Source organism: Lampetra fluviatilis, chromosome 18, assembly GCF_964198595.1.
Source record: "Lampetra fluviatilis chromosome 18, kcLamFluv1.1, whole genome shotgun sequence".
Classification (NCBI taxonomy): Eukaryota; Metazoa; Chordata; class Hyperoartia; order Petromyzontiformes; family Petromyzontidae; genus Lampetra; species Lampetra fluviatilis.
In genome coordinates this window covers 10,650,120-10,677,689 of record NC_136292.1, presented here as the reverse complement: position 1 = coordinate 10,677,689, position 27,570 = coordinate 10,650,120, and the positions used below count along the sequence as shown (strand labels likewise).

Genomic DNA, 27,570 nt, shown 5'->3' with positions numbered 1-27,570 from the left:
AAAAGCCTTCCTGAAATTAACATTTTAAGAAATACATCTATTTTTGGTTTTGTTCCGCATTGGGATATTTGGCCAATTCCAAATTCATCAGCCATGATCTAGCCAGCACTAAAAATAAAAAAAACTCAACACATTTATCAGTAGCACTGCTGTAAAAGGGAAAAATGTAGATGAGGTTTTGGACAACGGCCGTTCTTCCTTGCGCATAAACTGAGGAGATCCTCAAAGATTGGTTCGTGAACGTGGTTGCTATACTGCTGTCATAGTGGATTGGCTTTGAGAATTATACAAATGTGCGTGTGATCCACCAACTCTTGCATTCGGAGTATTGGTTTGGAGGCATGAACCACCACAGTCCTGTTAAACAGTGACGCGGCCAAATTTACCCACTGCTTTTAGCCGTGTATGGGGCAGTGATTCACCTCGGCATATTTTACCACCGATTAAAATTCAGCAGGATTTCGTTTTCTTGTGGCGCGTTGTAGTCAGCCGGCTCTGTGGTGAGAGTGATTGACTCACAATCGGAAGGTTGCGAGTTCAATCCCGGTCAGTGGTTCACCGAGTCCATCATCTCTTTCGGGTCTCTGAAGTGAGTATCGCTTTGTTGGACGTCATCAGTGATCATCCAGTGGATAGGTTTCCCTCTGCCATGCGAAAGTGGAATGTCCACCGCTGACTGGTTCAGGGCAGCTCTTGGAGATAAGCACCATATTCCATGCTCATGTGAAACGTTAAACATTTTGTTAGTTTCTCCTATGGCATGCACCTCGTGCTTATTTATAAATGAGGGGGAACGTTGGTACCTCTGCTCAAAAGAATCATGTGCAATTTGCAGTGCCCCTGTTGACAACCCAGAGGACATTGGTATAAATTCCACATTCTCATGGCGGGGACCTGCTACATAACTTGATGACCGCTTGAACGAATTTCTATTGGCTCCGGGGACATAACAGGCCGAGCCATTGGAGGAGAGTACGGAGATGGTTTAGTTTATCCACGAAATCCTGAATGGTCTGATTCAAACCACAGTAACATTTTGAAGCATGACAGGACTAAAATAGTTGGTCAACTTTTGACCTTCAAGATATAAAGTTTGCGTGAGTGCTTGGCATTAACTAACTGCAGAAGTTTTAACAAAACCCCCACCAATTTTAAGTTATTTATCTGTTTAATAAGGCGTGTAAGAACGGATCATTTGATCAATTCGAATGGATAATTACACTCAACGATGGATGTGCATTGTATTGTACTTGTTAGAATCGAGCACCTGTATTTTTCAATCACTAGAATGTGCATATTGGCATCACGTAGTCCCTGTAGCTGCTGATGACTATTCACCACAAATACATAATCGATTCTTCAATCAATTTGCAACCCTGACATTTGGCCATGAAGGTTTTTTTTTGGGGTTCGATCACAAAAATATAAATGTGTTGTTAAACCTGCCACCACCCGACACAGCCAATTAGTAAGGTTTGTCATGTAAACAAAGCGTGCCAATTAGTTACAACAGCACACCAGTGTGAAGGAGAGTAAACCTACAACATTTACAATTTGAGTACCAGATTTTGCTGGTGCTTACAACCAGCTTCATCAGGCAATTAGCTGGAATTGTGAAATACTCTTCCTGATTTGGTCTTAAATAGAATAAGGGTGAGGTCATCACTGTGAGCCTATCAGGTGCGAAAACCACAGGGGGGTTAATACAACCCAAAAACACCTTTATCATGGCTAATATTGGTCACAAAAGCCTGACAATTTGGACAGTTTATAGAATCACAAGGACGAGTGTAATGGCTTTATGTGACCCCGAAATAACTAAAGGCCGCTATGCTATCGCCAAATATAGAATCGATTTTTGCATCGCATCGTGACCTTGATTCGGTAAAGTTTATTGGATCGTGCGAGTGGCAGGTTGATTCTTAACAGGCCTGCTCGCTACCCCCGATTGTGACTGTTTCAGTTTTTAAGTTTCATTGATTTGATATAGCCCTGTGAGCCATTCGGCTCTTGAATCGGGTGCAACCGCAACAAACAAAAACATGAACAAGAAACATCTTAAAGTGACTACGCGCAAACAAAAAAATCCAGGAAAAAACAGCAAAGTCTTCCAGAAAAAGCACCGTATATCAATGTTGTGTGCCAAAATCCCAGTCGGATGCAAGTCACTGGAGGGTGGGAGGGGGGTTTGGGACACTTTTTGCCGTGACTCCGCAGCTGTCACGGCCGGATGTCTTGTGGCAGCATTGCCAGGTGATGCGCGTGTCTGCCACCGGCGCCAGGTGATGCGCTGGCTGGCGTGCTCGTCCGTGCGTGCCCGTGCACCTGGTAACACATTAACCAGGGTGTGATAAATGGGACACGGTATATAGGCGAGTTTTGCTGCACAGGAATGTAGAATGATGCCGCTAGGAGTGTCCGGCACCCACGCCTTCACTTATATGTTTATTTTAGTGTTCCGCTTACTCGCTTTGTTGCCTTCTACCAAGGTCGCAGCTAGCAAGTTAATTGGTCAGTCTTTGTTACAGTCAAAGTAAAGGAGAGCAAAAAGTCAAATCAACCTGCCACGCATTTTTGTCATTAAACAGAACGAGAGCCCCGCGGTTGTTGAATTGTGACACCGTGTAACTTATTACGTCCTGTACTTTTTACTTGTGCGTGTGCATATTTAAACAGTATATCGCTGTATAATATACCGTGTGCTGTATGGCTCAAGTTATTGCATACCTTGGAATGTGTAATATAGCTTGTATTGCTTGGGGAGTAATGCTCTTTCATATCTGTCAAGGTCATAGCTGTGAGGGCACGTGTGCTGTACGTGTCAATGTACACTCCGCGATGTGTACTTTACGATTATGCTACGTCTTTCTAACTGCGTAATAGGTACAAACCAATCAGAATATCTTGACATGCTGACGGCTGTATGTTATGTGTAGTCGGATATGTGGGTGTCCTGATCATAAAAGTTGTGGGCGTTGAGGTCCTGGAATCGAGACTCCTTCCTTTCCTGTGAGTTTTACTTTGTAAATATCTGGAAATGTAGTGATTGACAAGATTAATTTCCACAGAAGACAATCATTCAAAATAATACAACTCACAGGGAAGGAAAGAGTCTGCAGATGCCAGGAATTCAATGTCCACAACTTTTATGGCCACGCTGCCACCAGTGTAGTTGGCCATTACTTAAATATAGCTGTCGGTGTGTGCCAGACATGATGACGGATTTAACATCTTTTACAAGTATAACCTGGGTTAAAATGTAATGATACTTAACAACCCTTCTTTAATGCACTGGTGAAGCTAAGACTCCCCACTGTGTCATTGGGATTGGTGGAGCATTTTTCATAATGCTGCTCGGTAAGGTAGACTTAGGGTGCAAAAAAAGTATGGTACGAAAAATCTCATCTACCGAGGAAGTACATTGTATAAGCACACAATGGCATTATCTTGTGAATGATCATATCATAAGGTCTTCTGCGACCACTTTATCACAGATGCCATGCACTGATCATTCCCAGCTCAAATGACCAGGTGACTGCAGGAATGTATTTTCTTATACGTTGTTAGCCTCAGGTGCTGTGGAACACAAATGCACGATGTTAGCTCAATGCACAGTGTAACAGGAAGCACTTAAGTGTTTTAAAACAGGGCCTTCCTGAATTTCGTGAAAGCGACAGTGAATTTAACGTGGAATTTTTGCGTAAAAAGAAAAAAACGGTCGCTGTTTAGAGCAGTCCACAATTCAACTTGCCTTCGTTAAACACAATCGCTGCTCGCTTGCTATGATGCACAGGGCCCTTGTGGGAAACTGGCGGAGGGGGGAGATACTTTAGTTGTTCCCATGGCACTGACAAACGAGTCGACAAACCGCACACGCCACCACAGGCCAGGATAGTTTGCAAAGATATATTGCTCGAAGGTGCCACGCGGCTGTCGGGGGAAATGTATAATTGCGCGAGTGGACTGCGGGGGCTTATCATGTGGCTTCTCTCGCCAACCGCGTTTAGTGCTTAAAAAAAACAACTGCAGAAAGCAAGTCCATCTCTTTCCGTTGCAATTCCGAGCGGCCTTGTGAAACATGGCCCTTCCTTGATGTGCACTTTGTGGCATGGCGTATCTGGCCAAACTGGACCGACTGAAGAGACAGAGAAAGTGACAATGGAGTTGCCACCTTTCGACACTTCTTATTTAAACGCACAGCGCATTCCGAGGGATATGACAGGTTGTGGAACACAATACTATAGCTGCAAGGCACGGAGGACTAACCCCCCCTCCGCTATTCAACCGTTAGGGTCACTGCCACAATGAAGATCGTGGGGAAGGTGTGGCCGTCATTGTACTTGGCTACACGAGTTACATTTTTGCAACTGTTGACGATGATACATTTTACATTGATCGGTAATTTCCCCCTATTTTTTGTTTATAGATAAGTGGTAAACGCTAAAAAAGGGGTTAATACTTTTTGCTGAGTCACGATCAAGTAATAGCAAATGAGTATAATTTGTTAAAGTGTTCTACTTCCATTTATATTGCAAATTATTTGATGATGCTACATTAGCAGGTGGTGCACAAGCACAATTAACAAACAGCACTCTTCATTGCACATGAGCCTCGAAGAAGGACAATTGCCTGAAACATCGCCGATTCTCCATTTATATTGCAGGAGTGTATGCACCCAACAGAGTATTCTAATTTTTGAGTTTTACTAAAGACATACTCTTTGGTTCTTTCGAAAAAAAGAATAAATAAATAAAAGCACATTTAATCACGACGTTTCGATTGCAACACAAGCAATCATCAGGTGTGAAAATCACAGCTAGAAAATTTCTAGCCCCGCCCACTCCCCCCCCACAGTCTCATGTCCCAGTCCCTGACGTCCACACTTATAAAAACACCTTAGCCCTGGCATTTCTCCCACTTTAGTAAAAAAAATTCTAGCTGTGATTTTCACACCTGATGATGATTGCTTATGTTGCAATCAAAACGTCGGGATTTAATTTATTTTTTCTATTTTTATCTCGTATTTTTATTTAATTTTGTACCTATGTGACTTTACCGAAAGAACAAGAGAGTATGGATTCTTGCAGTCACGAAAACTTCAAATCTAGAATTTTATTATAGACAGCAACCAAATGTCAACGCACACCATGGAGCCCTATACCTGACATCTCTTCATCGTTTATCTTCCTGTGATCTTGCAACTGCATTGTTTGGCTCTATAAGTGAGTGATGTTTGGCCTATTTACAATATAATTTATATTTACATCGTGTCTAAATTCAACCAATTCTCAAAATTCTGGACGAAATACAATGTTCTGATGAACAAAATACAGTGAACTGAACTGAATGCAAATACATCATTAACTTAGCGCAAATACAGCATGCATATGGACAACGCATGTCTTTAATAGCATGCAGCATTCAAAACATGGTTGGCACACAACCCTCCCTTAGGTAGCAGAACGAGACTCCTGGATGTCAAATCGTGAATTCACATCCTAGCCAAGGCTATTTTATGCGTAATTGTTCGTATAGGGGTCGGTAAAATGACCACAGCCTGGTGATTAGGCACGCAGTGATTCGCCCGCGTCACATTTTGATGAATTGTCACTATTTGGGGGTCACAATTTGATGGACAAAAATTTATTTGGCTCTGGCAGCTGTCCCTATTAAAATCTTGGGTTTGAATCTAGCAGCTCTCTGTGATTAAGCCGGGTTTTCAAGTGCAGTGAGTTGATGGTCACCATTGACTGCATACAAGAAACCCAACCTATATTAAAATTGGCTGAATTCCCCTCCGAGAATGTGAAACTATCTGCTGTTGTGTGACAAGCAATTTAAAACCAGAGTGTGTGAAGGATTAAAAGGCCACTTGAGTGATTTTTCAAGAGTAGTGTAAACATATCCTCTGTAGCCATTCTGACACGTGGGGGCTGCCGTTGTGCGAGGTTTCCGAATGGAATTGCTCCTCTTGACGTGATGCCGACAGCACAATTGGAATACATTGAGGGGGGGGGGGTTAAAGATCAAAAACAAGTAAGTTGAATAAAAATAGCTTTTTGTTATATTGTGGTGTTGGCAGCACTTCGAGTGACTCCAGTGGCCACGTCGAAAAAATGGTAATAAAGATCACATACACACCGAAAATAATCTGTTGTAATGCGTACCATTCAAGAGTGTAAGAATCAACTCGGCCAGATATATCGATGTATATTTTACACGCGTTCCGACGAGGCTGCGTTATTATTTGCTGTGTGAAGTCAACAGTAGGAAAAGACTTGGCCCTGCCATAAGAATGTGAAATTCCCACACGTGGCTCAGGGCCAGCTACAGAGATGGACACCGCCCAGTGCCGTGCGTGGGGGCACTTGGACTTTTTAAAATAATTTACAAGTAAACGCCAAGTGCATATAAACTTTTGCTGGGAACTTTTATTGCCCCTTTATTTCAGGGGGGGGGCTTGTTTGGTGGTGCTCATTTTGTACTGCAGTTGTGCATTCTTGACATTCGTCAGATGTGCGATTCGTGTGTGTGTTTTCATTTTCACCTTTCGGCGTTTTTTCTCCTGTTTTAATCTGATCTGCAAAGGGACTGCATGTCCCATCGAAGTTCCCCCTTCCGGTCCACAACCAATATCGAAACTTCGTGCTGCTCGTTGCCATGAACGATAATCATGAATATAATCGCTCGCAAAGCATGCATGGAAGAATCAAATATTTGCTATGTATGCGAGTTATAGGCAGATGATATACTGTTTACATTTTTGGCTCGTGGAGTAAATGAGATGAAAAATTACAAACAATATAAACGAGGCACTAAAATGTAGCCATTGAGTTGCATAGCGATGCTTGCCTCGTCCCCAGCACCGTTAACGATCTCCTTGTTAATTCAATCCAGAACAAATGGGTGTGTTTGTGTGTGACATTTTGTTGTCACTTGTGGCGAAACATGTTTGTCCGTGGTTCATTTGTTGATACGTCACGTGTTGGTGAAGTGGAGGGGCGCAGAAGTAGGATGAGTTCAGATATCACTTGCACTAATGTTTTAGACCGAGCTGGGAATCGGAACTCAAGTCGCCAAGTCTATAGCGCAGCACTTTAACCGCTGCGCCACCGCTCCCCTTTTGTTTATAATTTAAAACTATTTATATTTTTCCAGGTAAGGCCCACCGAGTTATATAGCTGTTTTTCAGAAGTGACCTGGCCACAAATGATAGCTCAACGAAGTGGCTTATCACATGGAAATTTATAGCAGCCAAATACTCTATAAACGGATGTTTCTAAATGTGGAGGAAAAACCTCCATGGAGAAAAATCCACGCGACCACGGGCAGAACATGCATACTCCAAATATACAGATGTCAGGCTTGGGATCGAACCCGCGACCTCCTGTATACCAGGCAAGGTTGTGAACATCTTGCCACCGTGGCGAGATGTTGTTTAAATAACACAGATGTCTGATTGTGGATATGGTTGTGCCACCGAAGGCATGGACCGAAAATTGCTGATGCACATCTGTGATGCAGTGCTCTGGAGGCAAGGATTAATAAATCACGCGGAGTTGTGAATCTCCTAAACTGGTAGGCTGTCAGGTGGCCAGGAGATTGCATTACAGCAAGTGGATTCATGAACGTATCTGTGTGGAACATTTTTGGATGTGGTCACTGTTTTTTTTGGAGTAGACTTGTTTCCTCTCACAAGTGAAAAACTCATTCAACAAGAAATGGCCTCAACTTCCTTTTTAATGAGAGTTTGGCGACCATGGGGCTTATTTGGACAGATAAATAACATTACCCTTCGAGGTTGTGGTGACTTCGTTGCTGGTGACGATTATGTTGAAAGGCCTGTTGTTGAAGTGAGTCCTGCAATAAAGTGGTGTCTTCCAATGGTAGCAGTGCAATCGGGGATGTAATTTTCACACATTTTCCTAAAATAATATCCAACATATCCTCATAGGTCATGATTTTGGTGAAAATCTTCGGCATCGTGAAAATAATTGTCATTGTTTGGCAACTACGCAGAGCACCTCTTTCATTGAAGTAGTCTTGTGTTTCCATCATACAGTGCCATTTCCAAATGCAAGACAATGCGCTTGCTGATTGCAGACATCTGATAGCACAACTGGAGTATCAAGGCTAAGATGAAGTCCTTAGGTTATCAGGTTATCGCTGCCAATACTGATGATGCCACCTCAGCATCAGTTCCTTATGCACAGTTGACATGACCTACAAAGATTCCGTCTGAACCCTTTCCCATTCCGAGACTTCTGCAAGTTTCAGGGTGTGTCCCGTTCACCGCTCAATCTCGGAACGCTCAAGTGGTTTGGTATTCATCCTATTTAGAGGCATAGTGCTGCTGTTTTTGAAGACATTCTGTTGTGCTCACCGCAGAGAACTATCGTGACACTATCGCACTCTACGATAGGTACCACCAAACTGTGCCATACGCCCTGCCCCATGGCCTTTCACTTCCGCTTCCGTTCGGAATTCCGTACGATTCCCATTTGATTGCGATGACCTAAACGTATGTAATCCAAACGGAATCGGAAAAAAAACTGATGACGTACGCTTACGTCATTGGAACGGGAGAGGGTTAAGGTATTGTAGTATTCCACTATCTGGCCCAATTGATCACTCACGTCTGGAGTGCCACTGAAACGGCTGTCTCTGAAACCCACCGTCCGCCTATGCCAGGGGTCGGCAACCTACGGCTCCGGAGCCGCATGCGGCTCTTTACGGGCTGCTTCTTGACGATATGTACGTATGTACAGTATGTACTCAGATGCATTGCGGCTCTTGAAATACTGAATTTTGTACCGAATTGGAAAGAAATGGCTCTTCTTGTTATTTTGGTTGCCGACCCCTGGCCTATGCTGTGTGTGTCCCACTCGTCACAAACCGGTTTTTTTCTGATTCGTTAATCAATTAAGAGGGGGGGGGTTGGCATGAGCAAATACGAGGTTGACGAGCTTTTTCTGAGAATGTATCATTGCGTAACGTTGTTGAATGTATGTCACACAGCCATATGGACACATGATTAAGGAATAACAAATTGATGACTGATTCATGACTAATTATCCACTAACAATGTGTGTACCTTTATGTAACCCCAAAAAAATCATAATACATGGACACGATTTTCTGATGCAGCTTGTTTTTTAGATATGATAATTATAATGACAGCCCTTTGGCAATCTTTAAGGGGATGATGACCTTCCAGCAACATGTCAATTATTTTGATTTGTTGACCATACTTTACCATGCGGGTCATTGCAAGCTGGTGAAGGAGAGAGGACCCCAAGACTAGTTTAGACTCTGGTTGTTGGGATCATGGCAAATGGTGGTAACCACTGGGCCATTGCCACCCCCATGATTATGCTTTCATATTTCTGCACACAACTAGCTTTTACCAAATTCCAACGTAAAATGTGTGATTCGAAATATTTCCAAATAGTTGCCGTTTGAATCGACGAGGTTTTACCGTGCACTGCGCTTTCTTTAAAAGTTATATTCTAAACGTCAAAGTTGCTTATTTGATACTCTTATAAATGTTGCTCGTTCCCCTGCTGTCCCCATAGTCTGGAGGTCCCTTCCCCTACCTGTTGAACTCCCTGCCCTTGTTTAACTCCAGGGTGAAGACTCTCACTTTTTCCTCTGGCTGTGGCTGAATTACTCTTTTTCTATATTAAAACATACATACTTGCTGTCGTCCTGTACAATGTCATGAAATGTGCTTGCATTTAGGAGCTATATTAAACCAAATTGTTTTGCGTAAAATAAACAAACAAACAAACACATTGTTTCGTGCAAAATTTAAAATGAAAAGCACTGAACGTAAACGCACGCCATGCCTTGTGCCGCTTTCAGGATGCGAAGGTGTCGGGCGACGAGGGCTGGTGGACGGGAAAGATCGAGGATCGAGTTGGCATCTTCCCCAGCAACTACGTCACACGGAAGCCCAGCTTCAACAGGCTGCAGAGGACGAAGCCCTGCGACTACGTGCCCCCCGTGGAGATTCCCTTCACGCAGCTCCTCCTTGAGGAGATCATTGGCGTTGGCGGATTTGGGAAGGTGCCTCCCTTCCTCCTGTATCCACACTACGCCTTCATTCTGACGTATTTCTTCTTTCACCCGTGTTGGGTTTGGTCAGCCTTTATCCACTAACTCCTGTCCTGGCCCATTTCCATGTACACTTGAGTCCTTCACAACCTGGTTGACCACTACAAACCACCTCTCGGCCTGCCTCTCCATTGATGTTTCCACTTTCATCACCTTTTTTCCGCGGCGCTGTTTTCCTTTTGCTTTCAGCCTGTCCGCAATGGTTACCACCGCTCTTATCTTCTTGCTCACATCTTCGTTTTTTTACCCGATCCAGCCTTGTGATCGCTGGAAACCAGTTCGTGTTCCTCATTTCTGCACGGCATCTGCTCCTCTGCACCACAATTGTACTCACTGGGTCAGATTGTAATCTTGACCAAATGACCAAAAATTTAGTTTTTGGCACTTTTCTCCAGTGTTGGTAATGGTGACGTTGGCAATGGTTTTGCCTTAAATTAGATGCACGGAAAAATTGGAGCTTTTCGGCTGCTCAATCAGGAGTCTGCAGGTGTTATTTGGAGGGGTCTGCAAAGTGGCACTGATACATTAAAGCATGGAGGAGGAGGATTTCCATCGGTTGCTTGTCGCATCAAACACCTGAAAGGAAGACACAACCATCAATAACTATTAAGTTACTCTTGGATGTTTGGCCGAAGAGTGTCACTGAATCTCAAGGTTATTTTCAGGAGGGTCCTGATGGGGACTTTTGACTGATATGAAAGACTGATATGAAAGAAGAATGTTCAAACTCTTTCTAGTTAGACGAGTAACCTGCTTTTGATGCACTGCTGTCTGCAGACTCCTCCGTGCCCATATAAATGATCAATTAGTCATCCACCAACTCTGTTCCTAAATCACAGTGCTATGGGCATGTTTTCATACCGCACTGTTTGCTGTGACGGGCTTTACTGGGGAGTCTCAAGGGGACTTGGACAAGGAGTCATGGTGGCGAGATTTTAACTCCCTTGTCTGGTATGTCGGGATTCGTGGGTTTGATTCTGACCCTGACGTTTGAATATTTGGGGTTTCCATGTTCTCACGGTGGTCGTGTGGATTTTTCTCCGGGTCCTCCAGTTTTCCCCTTAACATTTAGAAACAACGTCCGTTTAGAATATTTGCCTGCTATTAATTTCCACATGATAAGCGACTTTATTGGGCTATCATTTGTGGTCAGGTTGCTTCTGAAAAAGAGCTATGTAACTCCGTGGGCCTTACCTGATAAAATAAAAATAGTTTAGCTTAGTTTTAGAGTCCTCAACCTTAGCGTACACGAGTAGAACTCAGCCCATTAGAGGTTGTGGGTCCCTGCTTTAACCTGGCGAAAGCTCGGTGAGAGTGATTATACTTTTTCAAGGGAGTGCTGAATAGTTGTAGTTTCATAGGCATCAATTGTGTAATGATGGATTGATTAACGATGATACTTATGTTTATATTACATGTATCAAATTGTGAGAGTTTGGATGTGTAATTAACGCGATATGCAGATTATATGCCATCTATTCTCTATGTTACATTTAGGCTAATGAAGTTAATGGTGCTCTACAGACGTGATTCAATAAACGAGATCTAATTAAAATGAGACAGTAAGATTGGAGGTGAATATATCTTCATCTAAAACAGTTATCTTTTTAAAGAGTTCTTTATGGATAATTGTTTACATTTATAATACAGGTAGTCCTCTACTTATGATGGAGATGCGTTACGACGACCCCATCGTAAGTCAAAAATATCGTAAGTTGAAGATGGCCTAGCCTACCCAGGAGTCTTAAAGAATGGTGATAATTTAGCAAAACAGAGCAATTTACAGTACCGTACTGTATAAACTATATACTGTATGTACTTATTAATTACAATACTGTATTGCTAACACCGAGACAACTTAACTCCGTCGACTGCTGGTGAGAGTGAGGCATCACACAAGGCGGGAGATGCGTACATCCCGGCAGCGTCCCAACGTACAGTATCGTACCTCGTACGCTGCTGCGTTTGCCTGCCGCGCGAAATGTAAAATATTTTACAATTTTGTCGTATCGCTATCGCCATCGTAAGATCGAAATATCGTAAGTCGGACCATCGTAACTCGGGGACTATCTGTATAGGCATTGCCGAAGGTACACATGTCTCTCCTGAAAATGGCACTCCCTGTCACGGCTCCATCAATATAACTCATGTCTCGAGCCAGTGACGGTTAACCCAAAATTGTACTTGTTTTGAATTGGCCCTCATATGTAACGTGCAACATTTGTTCGGGTAAAAAAACAATAGAACTTTTTTTTTGCCAGTGTCAGGCACTTTATTGCAGCCGTACGCCTGAATCGAAGGACGTTTGTATGTATCTATTTTGAACTTATTTCGCACCGTACGTAGCCAACCGTGCTCATCGGAGGTGCAATTCGAACAGGTGTAACTTATAAGCTGGTGATGATTCGTGGATTGATCAGTTAAAATCAATATGCACATTCACAATCTGTGCACATAACTGCGTGGGAGGATTCTGTTGGGGATTTTTGCATATTTCATACATGTGTTTGGCAAGTATGTAGTGAGCAATGAAGAACAAACGCACAAGGCAGACTACAAATGAGAGAGAAATTAATAGAACTTCACTTTGAAGAATCATAGGGAGGGTGAATCATCCTTTGCCTCGGTTCTATCTTTCACTGAGCCTGCTTTAAAAAGAAGGCGCCAAGCTTATATTTCGGTGATATCTTTGGGTCAAACTGCCACAGGACAGCACTTGACAATGGTGACGTCGATTTGAACGGTGACTTCTCTGCTGAGTAACCTTGTAATTCAATGCCGCTGTGTATTCCGCTGGCATTGATTACCATTCGCCAAAACTCATCACAGCTGCCGGGTGAAAAAAGCATTTGTTAGCGGGGATATGATGAAAAGTGACTACCAAGTCTTGTCACTGCAGTGAGGCTGAGCCCAAGAGTTACAGCACCCATCGTGCGCACCTCCCTGTAGAGATGTGGCATTATTTACTTCTGAATACTTTTCCGTAATCACTCACTTGTTACGGCAGGACTACGGACGCTCTCTACCCATTTTGACGCTTTCCAATCTGTTGTTTTTCAGCACATACTGCCACACAGTGCACACCACAGTTCCAACTGGTGCTTTGGATTTAAGTGCAAAATGCTCACTTAATGAGTTTAACACGTAGGCTTTGGTGACCAATATCATCCATAATAGAGGTTTTTGGGTTCGATCGCGTAAATATATAAATGTGTCGTTAAAACCCGCCACCACCCGACACAGCCAACTAGTAAGGGTTGTCACATAAACAGAACATGCTAATTCGTCACTAGTACAGCAAACCGGTGTGTTGGAGAGCCAAGCCACAACATTTACAAACTGAGTACGACGTTTCTCCAGTAATTGCAACTAGCTTCATCAGGCGACAGCCAGATTAGTGGAGAAGTCTTACTGTTTCGTTCCTTATTTAGAGTTTGAGATGTGTTAACCACCCTTCTGCGCTCTTGCACAATGTGGGGGGGGGGGGGATTACTGAGGCAACGTACATTATGCATGTGCATTTTGCGAGCCCTTTGAACTTGTCCTTCCTGTCTATTGTGTTTATTAAAATAGCCCTACCAATGGTAATCCCAATTAAAGTACGCTGCCCTTTGTAGGCAGCATTTAAATAATGTATTATTTTATGATTCGCTTCCACGCAACTCTAAGGCGGTAGCTATCCGAACGTTAAAGTTATTTTGATTTCTTTCAATTTCGATAGATTCTCTAATTAGTCTTGGCCAGTAGTAGCTTGTTTTGCACAAAACTTCAACATTATCAAAATCAATTGAGTGTCCTTGTTGGCACGTGTGTTCTGCTACTGCTGACAGTTGCATTTGGGAGAATTTTATATTTCTGTTCTTTTCGTCTCGTGTTGATCATTCGTCCTGTTTGCCGAACATAACATTTACCACACGTGCAGTTAATCCTGCACACACCTTCTGTTGACAGTTTCGGTAATGCATCTTTTGTACCAGATATTAAATTCTGTATTTTATGTACCGTGCCAAATCTGACTCGGATGTTTTGTTTTTCCAAACATCTGGCGACTCTTTGGTTCTTTCTGTAAAGTCACGTAGAAAGAGATTAAATAAAATAATAATAGAATACGACGTTTCGATTGCAACACAAGCAACCATCATCAGGTACAATCTGGCTAATTTATCAGTTACTCCTGCAATTATCGTTTTAATTGCTTGGGCAGTTTCAATGCTTGTGTTACTTGATTTGGTTTTGGCATTCAATGCCCTGTTGATTTCTGCATCATTGGAACCGTTCATTTGCAGCACTTCTTTAACATGCACGTGTTCACGAATGGAAAATTAGAGACGAGCCACAACACACAGCAGCAGTAGTGCGACTGTTGCCATGATGTATGATATCTCGCTCCACGTGCCGGGAGCTTTTACAGGAGGTGATTTTGCTGCCATGTGCTGGAAGGGAAATGTTGCTGACGAAACGCCCGGCACGTGGAGACTTTCATTCGGAACAACAATTGCGATAGAACCCGAAAACACATCGAAAAACTAACAGCAAAACCACAAACATTTACATGGCAGTACAGCCTGTTCTCCGTGAACGCGGTTGTTGCATTCCTGAAGAACACCACGTTATAATATAGGAAATAATATATAATATAGGGTAAAGCACAGTCCACGATAACACGTGAGATTTGTATGCAGGCTGAACAAAGACTGGAGCGCGTGGGTAGCATCTAGAAGCATCCAGCAGCATCCCGCCTTGTGTGATGCTGCCCCGAGGCAGTCGTACAACGGCTTATTCCTACTCGTGCAACGTAGTTCTCTTCACTCGATCGCGTTATATCCAATTCTCGTTGTGAAAACACGTCATAGCAGAACCCACTGTACTAGGAAGCCATGCTATTGAAGCAGATGATGGGGTGGCACCCTGAGATTGACGGCCAACGAAAAGCCCTAAAGCCACATGGTGTGGGACGATGTAATCGTGATCCTAGGAGGTCTAGTGTCACCTTCACACAACGACTGCAAGGAGGAGGAGGGATGCACTGGTGGTTAGCAGTGACCAAATGGCCCCGCATGTGTTCGATCTCTTTGACTCTCAGAAGCTAAGTAGGGATTTCAGCCTGGGTTAGTACTTGGATTGGAGACTTCTGGGCATATGCCAGATGTTGTACGCATGGGCTGTGAGGTGGCCAGGAAATGGAAATATAGCAATGGCGTTTTGAATTTATCTATGTGGAGCTTTCAGTGTTATCTCCTCGAAAGTGTGGGTTCTTGAACTAACCGTTGAAGAACTTGTGAGTTGCATCTTCTCCCATGTTCTAAACATGAATGTAAATTTATTTGGTCAAACATCCCAATGCAGGAGCCTCACTCTTGACTTCATTGAAGCCTCATGTAAACAATTAATATCTGTATTATTTAAATTATTGTTATGCAATTGACTCTTGATGACCTTTGACAGTCAACCTGAATTTCTTGATTACCTCAATGACTGCTTGCAAAAAAAATGACTTAGATGTGGCACTCCAAAGCAGTTCGGTTTACAACCCATCTGCATGCGTCAAAAGCGGATAATCTTTTCACTGTGCCGTGTGTGCGTGCACGCGAGAGGCAATACGGGCCGTTCGTAATGACCCTAACTAATACACTGTGGTCGGCAAATGCAGCCGAGACCAAAAAGAGGGGCAGGCATGAGGTTATACGCGTGGGAGGAAGATCGCAGAAGCCGACGGGGAGGGTATACGATGTGCCGTACAGGACATGGTTTTGCACGACCTTTGGAAAAAGGGCTCCTTCTGGGCATTTCTTTTGTCGCCCGCATTGAAAGAGGAGGAGGAGGCGCCCTCAGTACTGTAAAGTGATTATGCTATTTTTAGAGCTGCCAGCCTTCCCTGAAATATCTTAATGAGTAAGCTGGCCCGTCCTCCCTTGCTTTATTGCCACAACAGCCAGGAATGTTCAGTGTGTGCGGGTCGCGGTTTAACGGGCGTGCCCGCATGTCGGCAATTACTTTTTTTGTTTTAAATTTCTCGTTAGATATTGTTTCTCATTCTCTTTCTCTCTCTCGTGTTGTGCACACACTGTCTCGTTCGGTCCTTCAGCCCTTAAACGTAACATCAGAATATAATTCGCGCAAATTGTTAATAATTGAAACTTGAACGCACGATGCAGTGCATGTATCGTGATTGTAAGAATCTTTGTTGAGTTGATAAATCATTGGGTGCCAAGCATATACAAATATTAATTCCTGCAACTTTGCACTTTTACAGGACGAAGTTTATCAGTTAAAGCCACATTAGGGGTAGGCACGTTATCCTTCTGGGTTCGAGTAAAATGATTATTTTTACGTGAAAAGTAAACAATCGTGGTTCCCAGGAATACTGGCCCCTACCATGGGAAGATCAAAGTTTTGTCTCTGCTCCCCGGAGCAGCAGTCGACAGAACTGCTATCCCGTTGTCTGTGTGAGCAATAGGAAATCACATAATGTTATTCGAATGTTTTCTTATTTAAGATGTTTTGTTTGCACTTTTTGTGCTTAATTACTTAAATGTGAATTATGTCATTTTGTTTACATATATATTATGCCTGTGACCAAATCACCTGGAATGTGTTCAATATCAGCAGATCTTGGAAGCTAAGCAAGGTTTTTTAGATTGGTGACCACCATGCAAAACAGATATTACAAGCTATAGGATTGTGTGCTGGGCAGCAGAGGCCTTGTTCAGCAAAGTACATGTTTGTATGGTACTACCATGCTCCCACACCGATATTCTCTCGGCTTTTACCAACCGCACTGAGCAGCATGTTAAAGTATGGTCAATTAATATCAGCTAAGCTAATAATTCTCAACCTGGGGTCTGCTGACCACTGGTGGTTTGCAAGGCTATGGGAAGTGGTCCACAAAACTGTTTGCAATTATCACAAAATACCATATTTTCTACCCCATGGTTGTCCACAAAATATTTTCGAGCACTTGTCAATGGTCGGCGGGCCCAGAGACAGTTTGGGAACCGTTGATCTAAGCCAGCCAGATATTTCCAGTAGTCTTGAGCGGGCAGCTTGAGAATTGGGCAGCGTCTCCTGACATTACATGCGATTCCCCCTGTGCCAGGTTTACCGAGGCCTCTGGCAGGAGGAGGAGGTGGCAGTGAAGGCAGCGCGGCAAGACCCCGACGAGGAAATCAGCGCCACGGCCGAGAGCGTGCGGCAGGAGGCAAAACTCTTCTCCATGCTGCGGCATGACAACATCATCGCGCTGCGCGGTGTCTGCCTGCAGGCATGTCCTGTCCCTGCCGTAGCCTTGCCACCACCGTCACTACAAACTTGCAGCATTATCATCATCGTCATTGTTGTCACAGTGTCATAATCAAGTTAATTTTATGTATGTATGTTGAACTGTTGAACTTATTTTGCACTGTACGTAGCCAACCGTACTAACTGCCAATCATTGTCATCACCACCACCCTCACTACCAATAGCGTTGGCGTCGTTATCATTACATTATCATCGTCAGCACCGCCATCATGTAAAAACATCACTGTCTTTGCCATCATCATGATTGTCATCACCTCATCGTCTTCATCACATCCACAACTATCAACCAAAGTCATCATCATCGCACTGTCATTATCGTTGCCATTATTAATATCACCATCATCACAACCACTACCACCCTCATCATTAGCATCATCATCGCCACCACCATCATCATTGCCACCATCATGACCATTATCAAACAATATTTGTTCAATGAAGGCCCCGTACCTATCTCTGTCTTCACCTGTACCTAATTTAACTCATAAGCTCATGTTTTACTCTACTTCCTTTAAATAATAAAACAAAAGTTAACATATCTTCTTGGTTCTTTCGGTGAAGTCACGTAGAATGGAAACAATAAAATAATGAAAATGAAACATAATAAAATATTAAAGTATGTTTTATTTTTATTATTTTATTATTTCCATTCTACGTGACTTTACCGAAAGAACCAAGAAGATGAATCCCTGCAATCACGAAAGCTTTAAATCGAAAAGTTAACATAGTTTGGTGGCACTCTGTGTGGGGACCCGCAGGAGCCCAACCTATGCCTGATCATGGAGTACGCGCGTGGCGGGCCGCTGAACCGTGCTCTGGCAGGGCGGCGCATCCCGCCGCACATCCTCGTCGACTGGGCGGTGCAGATCGCTCGCGGCATGCTCTACCTGCACGACGAGGCCATTGTTTCCATCATCCACCGCGACCTCAAGTCCAGCAACAGTGAGTGTTTGTGCTCGGGCAGGCATGGCGGGTAGCAAGCAGTCTTCTGCTATGTAAAGTTCCCGACCCAAACCAAGGCACCCCCCCCCACCCCACCACCTTTGTGTTTCCTCTGCGTTCACTGTGTAAGGTGTCCACGCAGTGCGCATATGGATTCGTTAGGCGTGCGACTTTCTGAGCGAGAGAGCGAGGAAGCGAGCGACTGCAGGTCCCATGAAGGCAAATCGAGCTTTCTTTTTTTTGTTGGTAACTTTATTCAGCCTTTTTGGGGATTTTCTTTTCTTTAAACGCAGATGCCTTGGGACCAGCCGGTCTTTAAAAGTGTCACGGCAGCCAACCGTGACCGCCAATCCGCCAATGCTTGGTTGCCCCGGCATGCAATGGCCTTTACTGGGCCGGTCGGTGGCCTGTCTCTCTCTCGTATATTTATTTGGCATGGTAAGTTTATTTAAGTGTGAGTGTAATCCACGCATTTGTCGCGTGACCAGGTTGTGTCTATGTGAAGGAGGGCTTTTACCCTGAGCGTTTGGCTGTGCGTGCACGGCGTGTGCCACTGTGTCCTGGGACGCTCTTAGTGTTGACCACGTTGTTGACCTCTCGTTTTAATGCGTCACATTATGTATTTATGGAATAGTACTCTTCTCACTCTGTACGCAGATTGCTTCCGCAATGGTTCTTGGCAAGGGTCATTGACTTTCTTTATTGAATTGATTTTGTTGTAACAGCTGCTTGAATGTGTTTCAACCGCATGCTAATTTGTAATGAACTATTGTAGGAATCTTGAAATGCATACAATCTTTACAACAAGCCAGTCAAACTGGCTGGCTCAAAATTTGCCCGTGAGCAGTTAATTTTTAGGTCGCCTTTTTAAAATTGAGTTTTGAATGTTTTCATTGCCCCCACTAATTATCCTGCTTAGGCAGTGATCCATGGCTCTCAATCCCACTGGTGATGAAAGTATTGTCTTGTTATTATTAAATATAAACTGCGGTTGTTGTGCTCAAATACCAGAAACTGTTCGTTAGCGTAGCGTGCAGTTCGCATATTCTTAGCCCCTGACTTGTGACCCCTTCATTTGTAAAGGGCTTCATATGGGGAATTTAAATAATTGTTTCATAAAATTCTAGATTTGAAGTTTTCGTGACTGCAAGGATCCATACTCTTTGGTTCTTTCGGTAAAGTCACGTAGGTGAAAAATAAGAATAAGAAAAAAAATTGAAATAACTAAATTAAATCACGACGTTTCGGAAGCAACACAAGCTCCGTCATCAGGTGGGACAATCACAGCAGTAATTTTGTTTTTTGCTGTGGTTGTCCCACCTGATGACGGAAGCTTGTGTTGCTTCCGAAACGTCGTGATTTTATTTAGTTATTTCTATATTTTCTTTTTATTCTCATTTTTATTTTCACCTACGTGACTTTACTGAAAGAACCAAAGAGTATGTTTCATAAAAGTTCTTCATGCGGTCATTTAATTCCGCATTTATAGCTTAATGCCTTTTCGTTATAATTGACCGTACTCGTAAACACTTGGGTAGACCCTCCCATGCATCAGTAATCGCAGGGTTTGCCCGTAGCGTATATTACTATATATATCAGTATGTATCAACCGGTGAACCCCAAGGTGTGCAACATTCCATGGATACCATCCATCACGTACATGCGGTGTGCTATGAATTACTTTGCATATGAATAGAAAATGATTGGCAATTGCGAAAAGGCGGGCATGGATGGTGAGGACTGGAGTTAAGAAACACTGCTGTGTGTGATGTGCTGATTATTGCCTTGTGGCAGTTTGGCCCAAAGTAACCCCATAGCGTGGTGTAGCAGTGAAGCATCAGACCTTTGCAAGCATTTATTAAAAGTTGGCTGTGTTCCAAACACTGGCACACAATTGGTCACTCTTACTCGGAGCAGCGTGGGACACCGAATGGCTATGCTGTTTATAACGAGGTTGAGTTCACAGTGGAAGCAAGGTTGTGGTGGAAGACAACTCCCAAACAATGGACCATGCAACTTCGTACAGCCCCAAATATAAATTTGAAAGCGGTTGGTATGTCTGTGATGCACCAACTCTCAAGGCAAAGCAATTGAATGACTAATTAACTTAAAACTGAATTTATAATCGTTGCTCTTAATTGGCCACACACACGAATAGAAGAAGACTCAATACACACATTTTTATCTCATATCTGTACTCATGGCTATAGTTAATGAGCTGCACCAACAATGCTCCACCAGCACATTTTGGGAATGGTCCGTAGGGGGGTGGGGGTGAATAAGCATGCAAGTCTAAATCTTGCGATGGCATGTAGAAAATGTCACGTAATAAGCAGGCTTATCCTTGCGAAAGTCCCGGGGGCTTAAGGCAGCAGTCGCCAGTGACAGTGATGTGAAATGGAAAGGGGTGGGGTTTTGTACAAACGCTGGACGGTAACCCAGTTCATCATTATCATTATTATTTACTGTTTGTCACTGACAAACGTGTGCCTTGAAACGAAATGTAATTGATTGAATTTAGACCTGTGAAGTGCATTGCTATGCTGAAGTAATAGCGATTTGGCATGTTTAGTTTACGTGAGGAACCTTGCTAATTGGCTGTGTCCCGTGGTGGCGGGTTTAGCGACACATTTATATTTACGCGATCTAACCCCCCAAAAAAACCTTATGGATACATTGCTATATTTACATGTTATCTTCTGAAATAGTTTTCGGGAGCGCTGCCGTGTTGCAAATGCTTACTCGACTGGCCTTCCTGACTTTGATTCATAAATGTAGGGAAAAAGAGTTACCCTGGCCTCTTGCCCCTGTTTGCTCTTTTGGGAATGCTAAGTAGGTGTGGTGCAGGAGAAACCACATGCGAATAAGGAAAAGAGAGGAAAAAACCTATCTCAGTTGTACTCTGATGTGCAGAGTCTTGGCAGAAGGAACGAATGGGCAAACAGCTCGTGCAAACACACGGCAATTCTCTTATGCAAACAGAGCCCCTGTGATTTTCACTGCACACACAAATACAATGAAGGCCCGTTTTTAGCCTAAGCTGGCAGCTGAGGCAAGTAGTTTGTTGGTGAGCACCTATTAAGGCCTGTTTGGCACATGTGACGTGGCATTGTAACCAGCAGCATGTCCTCCCTAGTCACCTTTGACATCCTGTTATTGTTTTTGGCACACGGTTTAGGCTGTGTAAACCGAAGCAAAGCCTCAGTCCAAGGTGGTTTAGATTGCAGTTATTAGTTTGTATGCCGAGGAATCTAGCCTCGGTCTGTTTACTTTCTACGGAGTGTAGCGCTAATCGCTATTCTGCTGTTGCTCAGAACATACGCCCACGCTCATTATATTCCTGCTTTCACACTTGCCGATGCGTTTGGAAAGGTGGCCTTATCCACAGTCAGCTTTGGCATCCGTGTCGATTTTATCGCAAAAAGTGTGTTTGAAACATGCAGGGTACACTCTCTGTTCCCAGGCCACCTTGACTCCTTCAGTTGGGGCCCAAGCTTCACTATAACTATTTACCATCTCAAGCAGTTACATTCGGAAAGGTTGTTTGGGAGAATTTGTTTTTTTCCTTTTAATGTGTGTAGGCCCTTGTTTCACAAACCAGATCACATCGGAACACCTAGGCTGGTATAATGAGGCCTTGTGAAGTTTGTGTGCAGAAGAGATGTGTGTATAAAATGATTACTCTGCACTTAGCCAAAGGTGTACATTCCATGCAGACAGTGTGTGTTCCGTATTTGCACTGTAGTTCATTATAATGAATTGATTACTATAATATCAAAAGCATATGGCCAAAATGCCTCAGCCAATATAGGGCTACGAATTCTGTATGTAATACTTGATACCCTTGTATTTTATGCTTTTATGTTTTCATAGACATTGCGGAGTTCATTTGTACCACTTAAAATTTAACTGAATGGTATCTTTGCCAGTGGTAATATTAGCAAGAATAAAAAATAATAGGTGTCAATCAAGACGCTAAAATACGTAAACAGCACACAGCCATTTGTGCATATGCAAAAGCCGTAAATGTTTCCTGTTGAGCTGCATAAACATTAATGGAGATCTCAGATGAGGATGACAATGCACTTTAGGATTTGCTGAGGGTTTTTGCATAATGCACAAATGGCCATGTGGTTTTTACAAATGTTTGCGTCTTGATTTTTGTCATGGTAGGCCTATCCACTATGCAACACTTACCTTTGACTAAAGCACTGCTGAATAAACCACTCGCACTAAAATTGCGCATGTTATCACGTTTTAAATGATTCGAATTGTTTGTACAATGAAATGACATTGTTTGAAGTGGGCGCACTTTGTTTACCGTAATACTTTCAGTGGCTGTAGGGGGGTGCGAAAGTTTCAGCTGAGGTGATGAATTGCACAATGAGAAGGGCCTTAACAAGCGTCTGGTAGACGCGGAATCATAATTGCTGAGTCCCTGAGGCCACTGCTATTGGCTGAGCACTATACAATTGCGACCACGAGCTTTGTTTCAAACTTCCAATGGCTTTGTTGCCAGGAGGCAATGGCGTTACCGTAGTGCCACGATTGTCTGCGCAGTGCGCAATCTACCAGTGCTAAAACTGTACAGGGGTAACTACCGGTCCAGTAGCTGTAATATGATGAGGTCGAATGCTGGTAAGCCAAACGGTACGCTTGCTTACTTATCCACCAGTTATGTGTTTCTTATTTATTGGATATTTACTTTTGTTACTTATTTACTGCTTTAAGTTTCCGGTTAGTTTGTTTTCTTTGTGCACGTTCTGATTTTAATGTTAACAATTGATAGTGGAATGTATTACAAATGTAAACTTTGTATTAATATGATGGGATTAAGCTGCGGTAACGACGTTAAAGATTTGAATGTATGCGGGGTATATGGAGGTGCAGGCTATCTGAAATTTGTTTTACACAAAACGCTATTTTTGCGGGGTATATGCATCTGCGGGTTATATGCATATGCGGGCTATATGCGGGAAAATACGGTACAGATTTGAATAATAACAATGTAATTTATTAAAGCACGTTTTTGCTGAACACTTATTCAGGAGGGGTTTGCATTGGGAAGTTTGGCTAGTTCCTTATTAAGGGAATGGATTTCCGGTGGAAGAAAACCTCGTGCATATTAGGGACTATCCGCACACGTGTTCGCAAACCCATTTGGTTTCGTGCAGCCCAGTGTGCTTGGATTATTCACACGGTCTGCACCATTTTCCATACCTCCAAAGAACTTGTATACATGCATGGGCTGCGATGAAAATAATAATAAAGAAATATAAACCTGGAACAGCAATCAAATTTACAATTAAAATTGTGCTGTGGCGCACGTGATGCTGATCACTATTGGCAAACTGTAACCGAGGCAGGCACGTAAGTTTTACGTGCCCCTGGAGGGAATCAATAGCGCTAGTGTGTTGACTTATCCCATCCAGCCCCAGCAGCCCTGCCGGCCTGATTTAGTGGCGTGCGGCTCTGCCAAGTGCACAGCATTAGTGCTCGGGCGCACTCCCGGAGATGAGCGGCACATGCCAGCGCTCAAGTCGACTTCGTGAAAGGGAGGCGTCGCCCCGAGAGAGCCGCGGCATAGACGGCGGCGTTGGCGACACTCGCCCCTGAATGGCACGAATTTACGCCGTGTTATTGCTGAAGCAGCGTTTGAGCATGGTTGGTGGCGGTGGTGGCGGCGGCGGTGTTGGCGATAGTGAGGGTGGGGGGAAGGGAGCCGAGGGGTGCAGCGATGCGTACGTTTTCCGCAGCAAGCACTTTATCTGGTGCGGGAGTGATGGGTCCCTGGTGGTGTCGTGCTCGAGCCCCAAGAGGGAGAGGGGGGGGAGCAGGGTATAGGTCAAGGTGTCTCGGTGTGTCTCGCTGATGTTTTTAAAGGCCGTGACGCACCTGGGTGATGTGCCGCTCATGGGGGGACTGGTTGCTCACTTAGATGTCACGCATTGCATCCCCCAGCATAGATATCGCTCATGCGGACTCTTTGTCAGTGCTGAAGTGCACTGCAACAGCAAGCACGTGGGCATAATCGCGTGCCATCCCATTACTAACCCGGTTGCTGTGATTATGGTCTCATCTTGCACTTACTCAACGTGGTAATTAAAGGTATTTCTCAAGGAGAACCTTGTTGCATCTCAACTCTCTTTTTTTTCAGGACAGACTTGCATTGAGATGTTTGGTCAATTCCATGAGTGAGTGTTTGGATTGTGGGGATGAAACAATGCACTTTGCATACAAGCGGTGACAGTGCTGCCATCTCTAGGCCACATTGTTTCTCTTTGTCGAAAACACCTAAAGCAGGCTCTCTACCCTGATTCACATCTGAGATCTGACCAGATCAGGTACATTTATAATGATTTCAGTTGCAGTAATTTCCCCGCTGACTAAAATACAATTTGTATGCCACCTGAATGCAATCGCAAGATGTTTTACAGAACATTTTGGCACTGGCGTCCTGGGACCCTGTGTTAAGTTCTGCAGTACTCGTGTATTTTTGTTATAAAATGCGCATGACCATACCCCCCTCACATTAATCCCTCCTTTAATCAGAACTAATTAATCAGTATACAGACATGACTTGTCATAGGAAAAACCTTCAGAGATTGCAGTCGGAACTTGACAGATGGCGGGCAGGATTCGTTGCGCAATACCCATGTCTGTGCAATTGCTTTTTGCCAGAAGAGCTCTCTACAATTTTACAACTGGGAGCAATGAAGTGACTTGTGGATGATCCAAGAATGCCATCACTAAGTGTAGTGGCCATCACTTATCACCCAAGTGTGGACTGTATTTAAGATGAACAGCAATACATGACTCAACAGCGTGGCAGGCGGGCGGACAGGCGGACGGGGACATGACGGCAAAGATGTAGGCAGGCAACAAGACAAGGAGGCAACCAGACGGGCAGGCAAGTGGATCGGCTAGCAAGCATGGTGGCGAGATGTTAACTACCTCGCCTGGTATACCAGAGGTTGTGGGTTCGATCCCGAGCCTGACATCTGTATACTTGGAATTTGTTTGTCTCTCTCTCCGTGGTTGTGTAGATTTTTATCCGGGTCCTGCGGTTTTTCCCTCCACATTTTTAAACATGCGTTTATAGTATTTGGCTGCTATACATTTGCACATGATAAGCTACTTTGTTGATCTATCATTTTTGACCAGGTAGCTTCTAAAAAAAGAGCTATATAGCTCAGTGGGCCTTACCTGGTAAGATAAAAAATAGTTTAGTTTATTCAAAGATGAAAGGCCACAAATGTACAGCAAGACCCATGTGGATATACTCATTTGTACTCCACCTTTCAGCATGTGTGCAATACTCAATAAACTTCAGTAATGATAATGACATTAAGAATGCGTGTGGGATGGATTCATTGATCAATCTTCCCTGCTGCAGTGTTATTTGTGGATTATCTTTGTGTTGATCAGCTTAGTTAAGTCTCAAACTGCTCACTTTTCTGACTGGTGCGTTTACATTGCAAAGCTGAGAAGGCATCATGTAACATGATGTATGCCCCACCAATGCTCTTGGAGTGGCATGCTGATAGATATGGCTCACCGAGAGATAAATAGATACATGTTGGTGAGATAAAAGCAAGATTAAGAAGGCAGAGAGGAAAGATATGGAAACGAGGTACACATTTGTGGTAACATGTATAGTCTTTAAGACATCATGACAGTGTAACATCGTAACATCTGTACACGTGACATATTACGTAATATGATTTACCAGAACACGCTAATTTTATAATGTGGCATGCCGGAAAACATGATTGAAGATCCATGATGGATGTGAAAGAGAGGGTTTGTGTTTTGAGGTCTTGTCCCATTAATAAAGTGTCGCTGGAACTGTCAAATAAACATTGTGTCGTGTGCATCAGACACTGCTGACTTGTGGATGCACAAGTGCCTTTGACACTATTTGCAAGGGAGGGGCTTTGAGTGCCAGGTTTGTGGTCAATACCCAGGTTGCTGCTCTTGCAAATGAGGCTATTCCTACTCTTTCGAGTTCTCACCTGATTAAACAAAATAAAGTTGAATGTGAAATATTGTATTTGGAAAATACGAATGCTTGCTCAACGACGGACAGACGTAGTCGATCCAAATTGTGGCGCTTCTTATGGATACAGACTCTTTGAAGGAATGACAGTCTTAACAACAGCCCAAATGCATATCGGTATTTTATTGCTACTTTGCCTGAATATCGCAGTCGGGTATTGGGGTCATTTGTATTGTTCAACAGTACAGCACTTGGACAGAAGTAAGCATCGGCACCTCGGATATTGAGTGCCTGTAATCTGTAAGGTTAACGCGCCCCAGTTGTTTCAACGCTGAGTGACGCAAATTACAGAAAGCGCACAGCTGGGCCATAAAAAGGTCAAATGTCCTGGATCCAGAGCATCTGCTGCCGTGCACATCAATTTGTAAACCTTTTGAGAGCGGCGGTGGGGTATGGAGAGGTCTTAAACACGCGAGTGTGTGTCTTCATGCAGGTATATATATACACACACGTGTATATATACTGGACACGTATGCAGTTTTGGCCTTCCTGCTACGACTGTGGCAAGGACATTGAACTTGTGTAATAAAACTAGCCTGGGGAACTTGTCAATTTTGGCACGTACGCAAAGACTGAGAATGACCTACCCATATGTATGGAAATTACTTGAATTAAATTCTGAAGTAACGGAACAAAATTGTTGATGATGTTTGGGAAAAGATGGGATCTGCACATAAATGAAATCTAAACTGATGAAAAGTTATATATTTTTTCTTATATTTTAATGCTTGAGAATCAAATGAGATTCATGATCGACTTTGCAAGTGAGACCTGGGATGTGGTGGCTGTATAAGGATGATATGTTTTTAGTGTGATTTAGATATGGGTATACATTTTAGTGTGCACATTGGCCATGCTACATTTTAAGCAAAATTACATTATTTAGCAAATTACGTTTAAAGTTCACTTTACCGGCATTGGCAATTCCCTGCACAATAATTAACTTGTGGATGCGTGAATTTAATCGGCAATTTCGTGATTAAAAAACGAAGTTCTAAATCTGAACGCAGAGGGATAGATAAACACATTCTTGCGGAGGGAGCTGGTAGGAACGTTGGGTTGCCTGGTCAATGGCCAGGGTCAACGGCGGCGTGGTGTATTCCGCAAATATGGCTGACTGTGAGGGCGGGCACAAGCCGACGCGAGTAGGTTAA

At 43.5% G+C, this 27,570-nt stretch overlaps 1 protein-coding gene across 2 annotated transcripts in view; it reads left to right on the top strand.

The window, feature by feature from the left end:
- The window catches only part of LOC144937218 (mitogen-activated protein kinase kinase kinase 9-like), a 69,551-nt gene that overhangs the window by 4,705 nt on the left and 37,276 nt on the right, over positions 1–27,570 (top strand). The window contains exons 2-4 of one of the 2 annotated variants that reach the window (XM_078864578.1): positions 9,865–10,068; positions 17,213–17,377; positions 18,174–18,357. In XM_078864578.1, coding sequence (XP_078720704.1) covers positions 9,865–10,068; positions 17,213–17,377; positions 18,174–18,357 — 553 coding nt within the window. Of the gene's footprint in view, positions 1–9,864; positions 10,069–17,212; positions 17,378–18,172; positions 18,358–27,570 lie in introns of those variants that run through there. The other variant, XM_078864577.1, reaches the window with a different exon arrangement.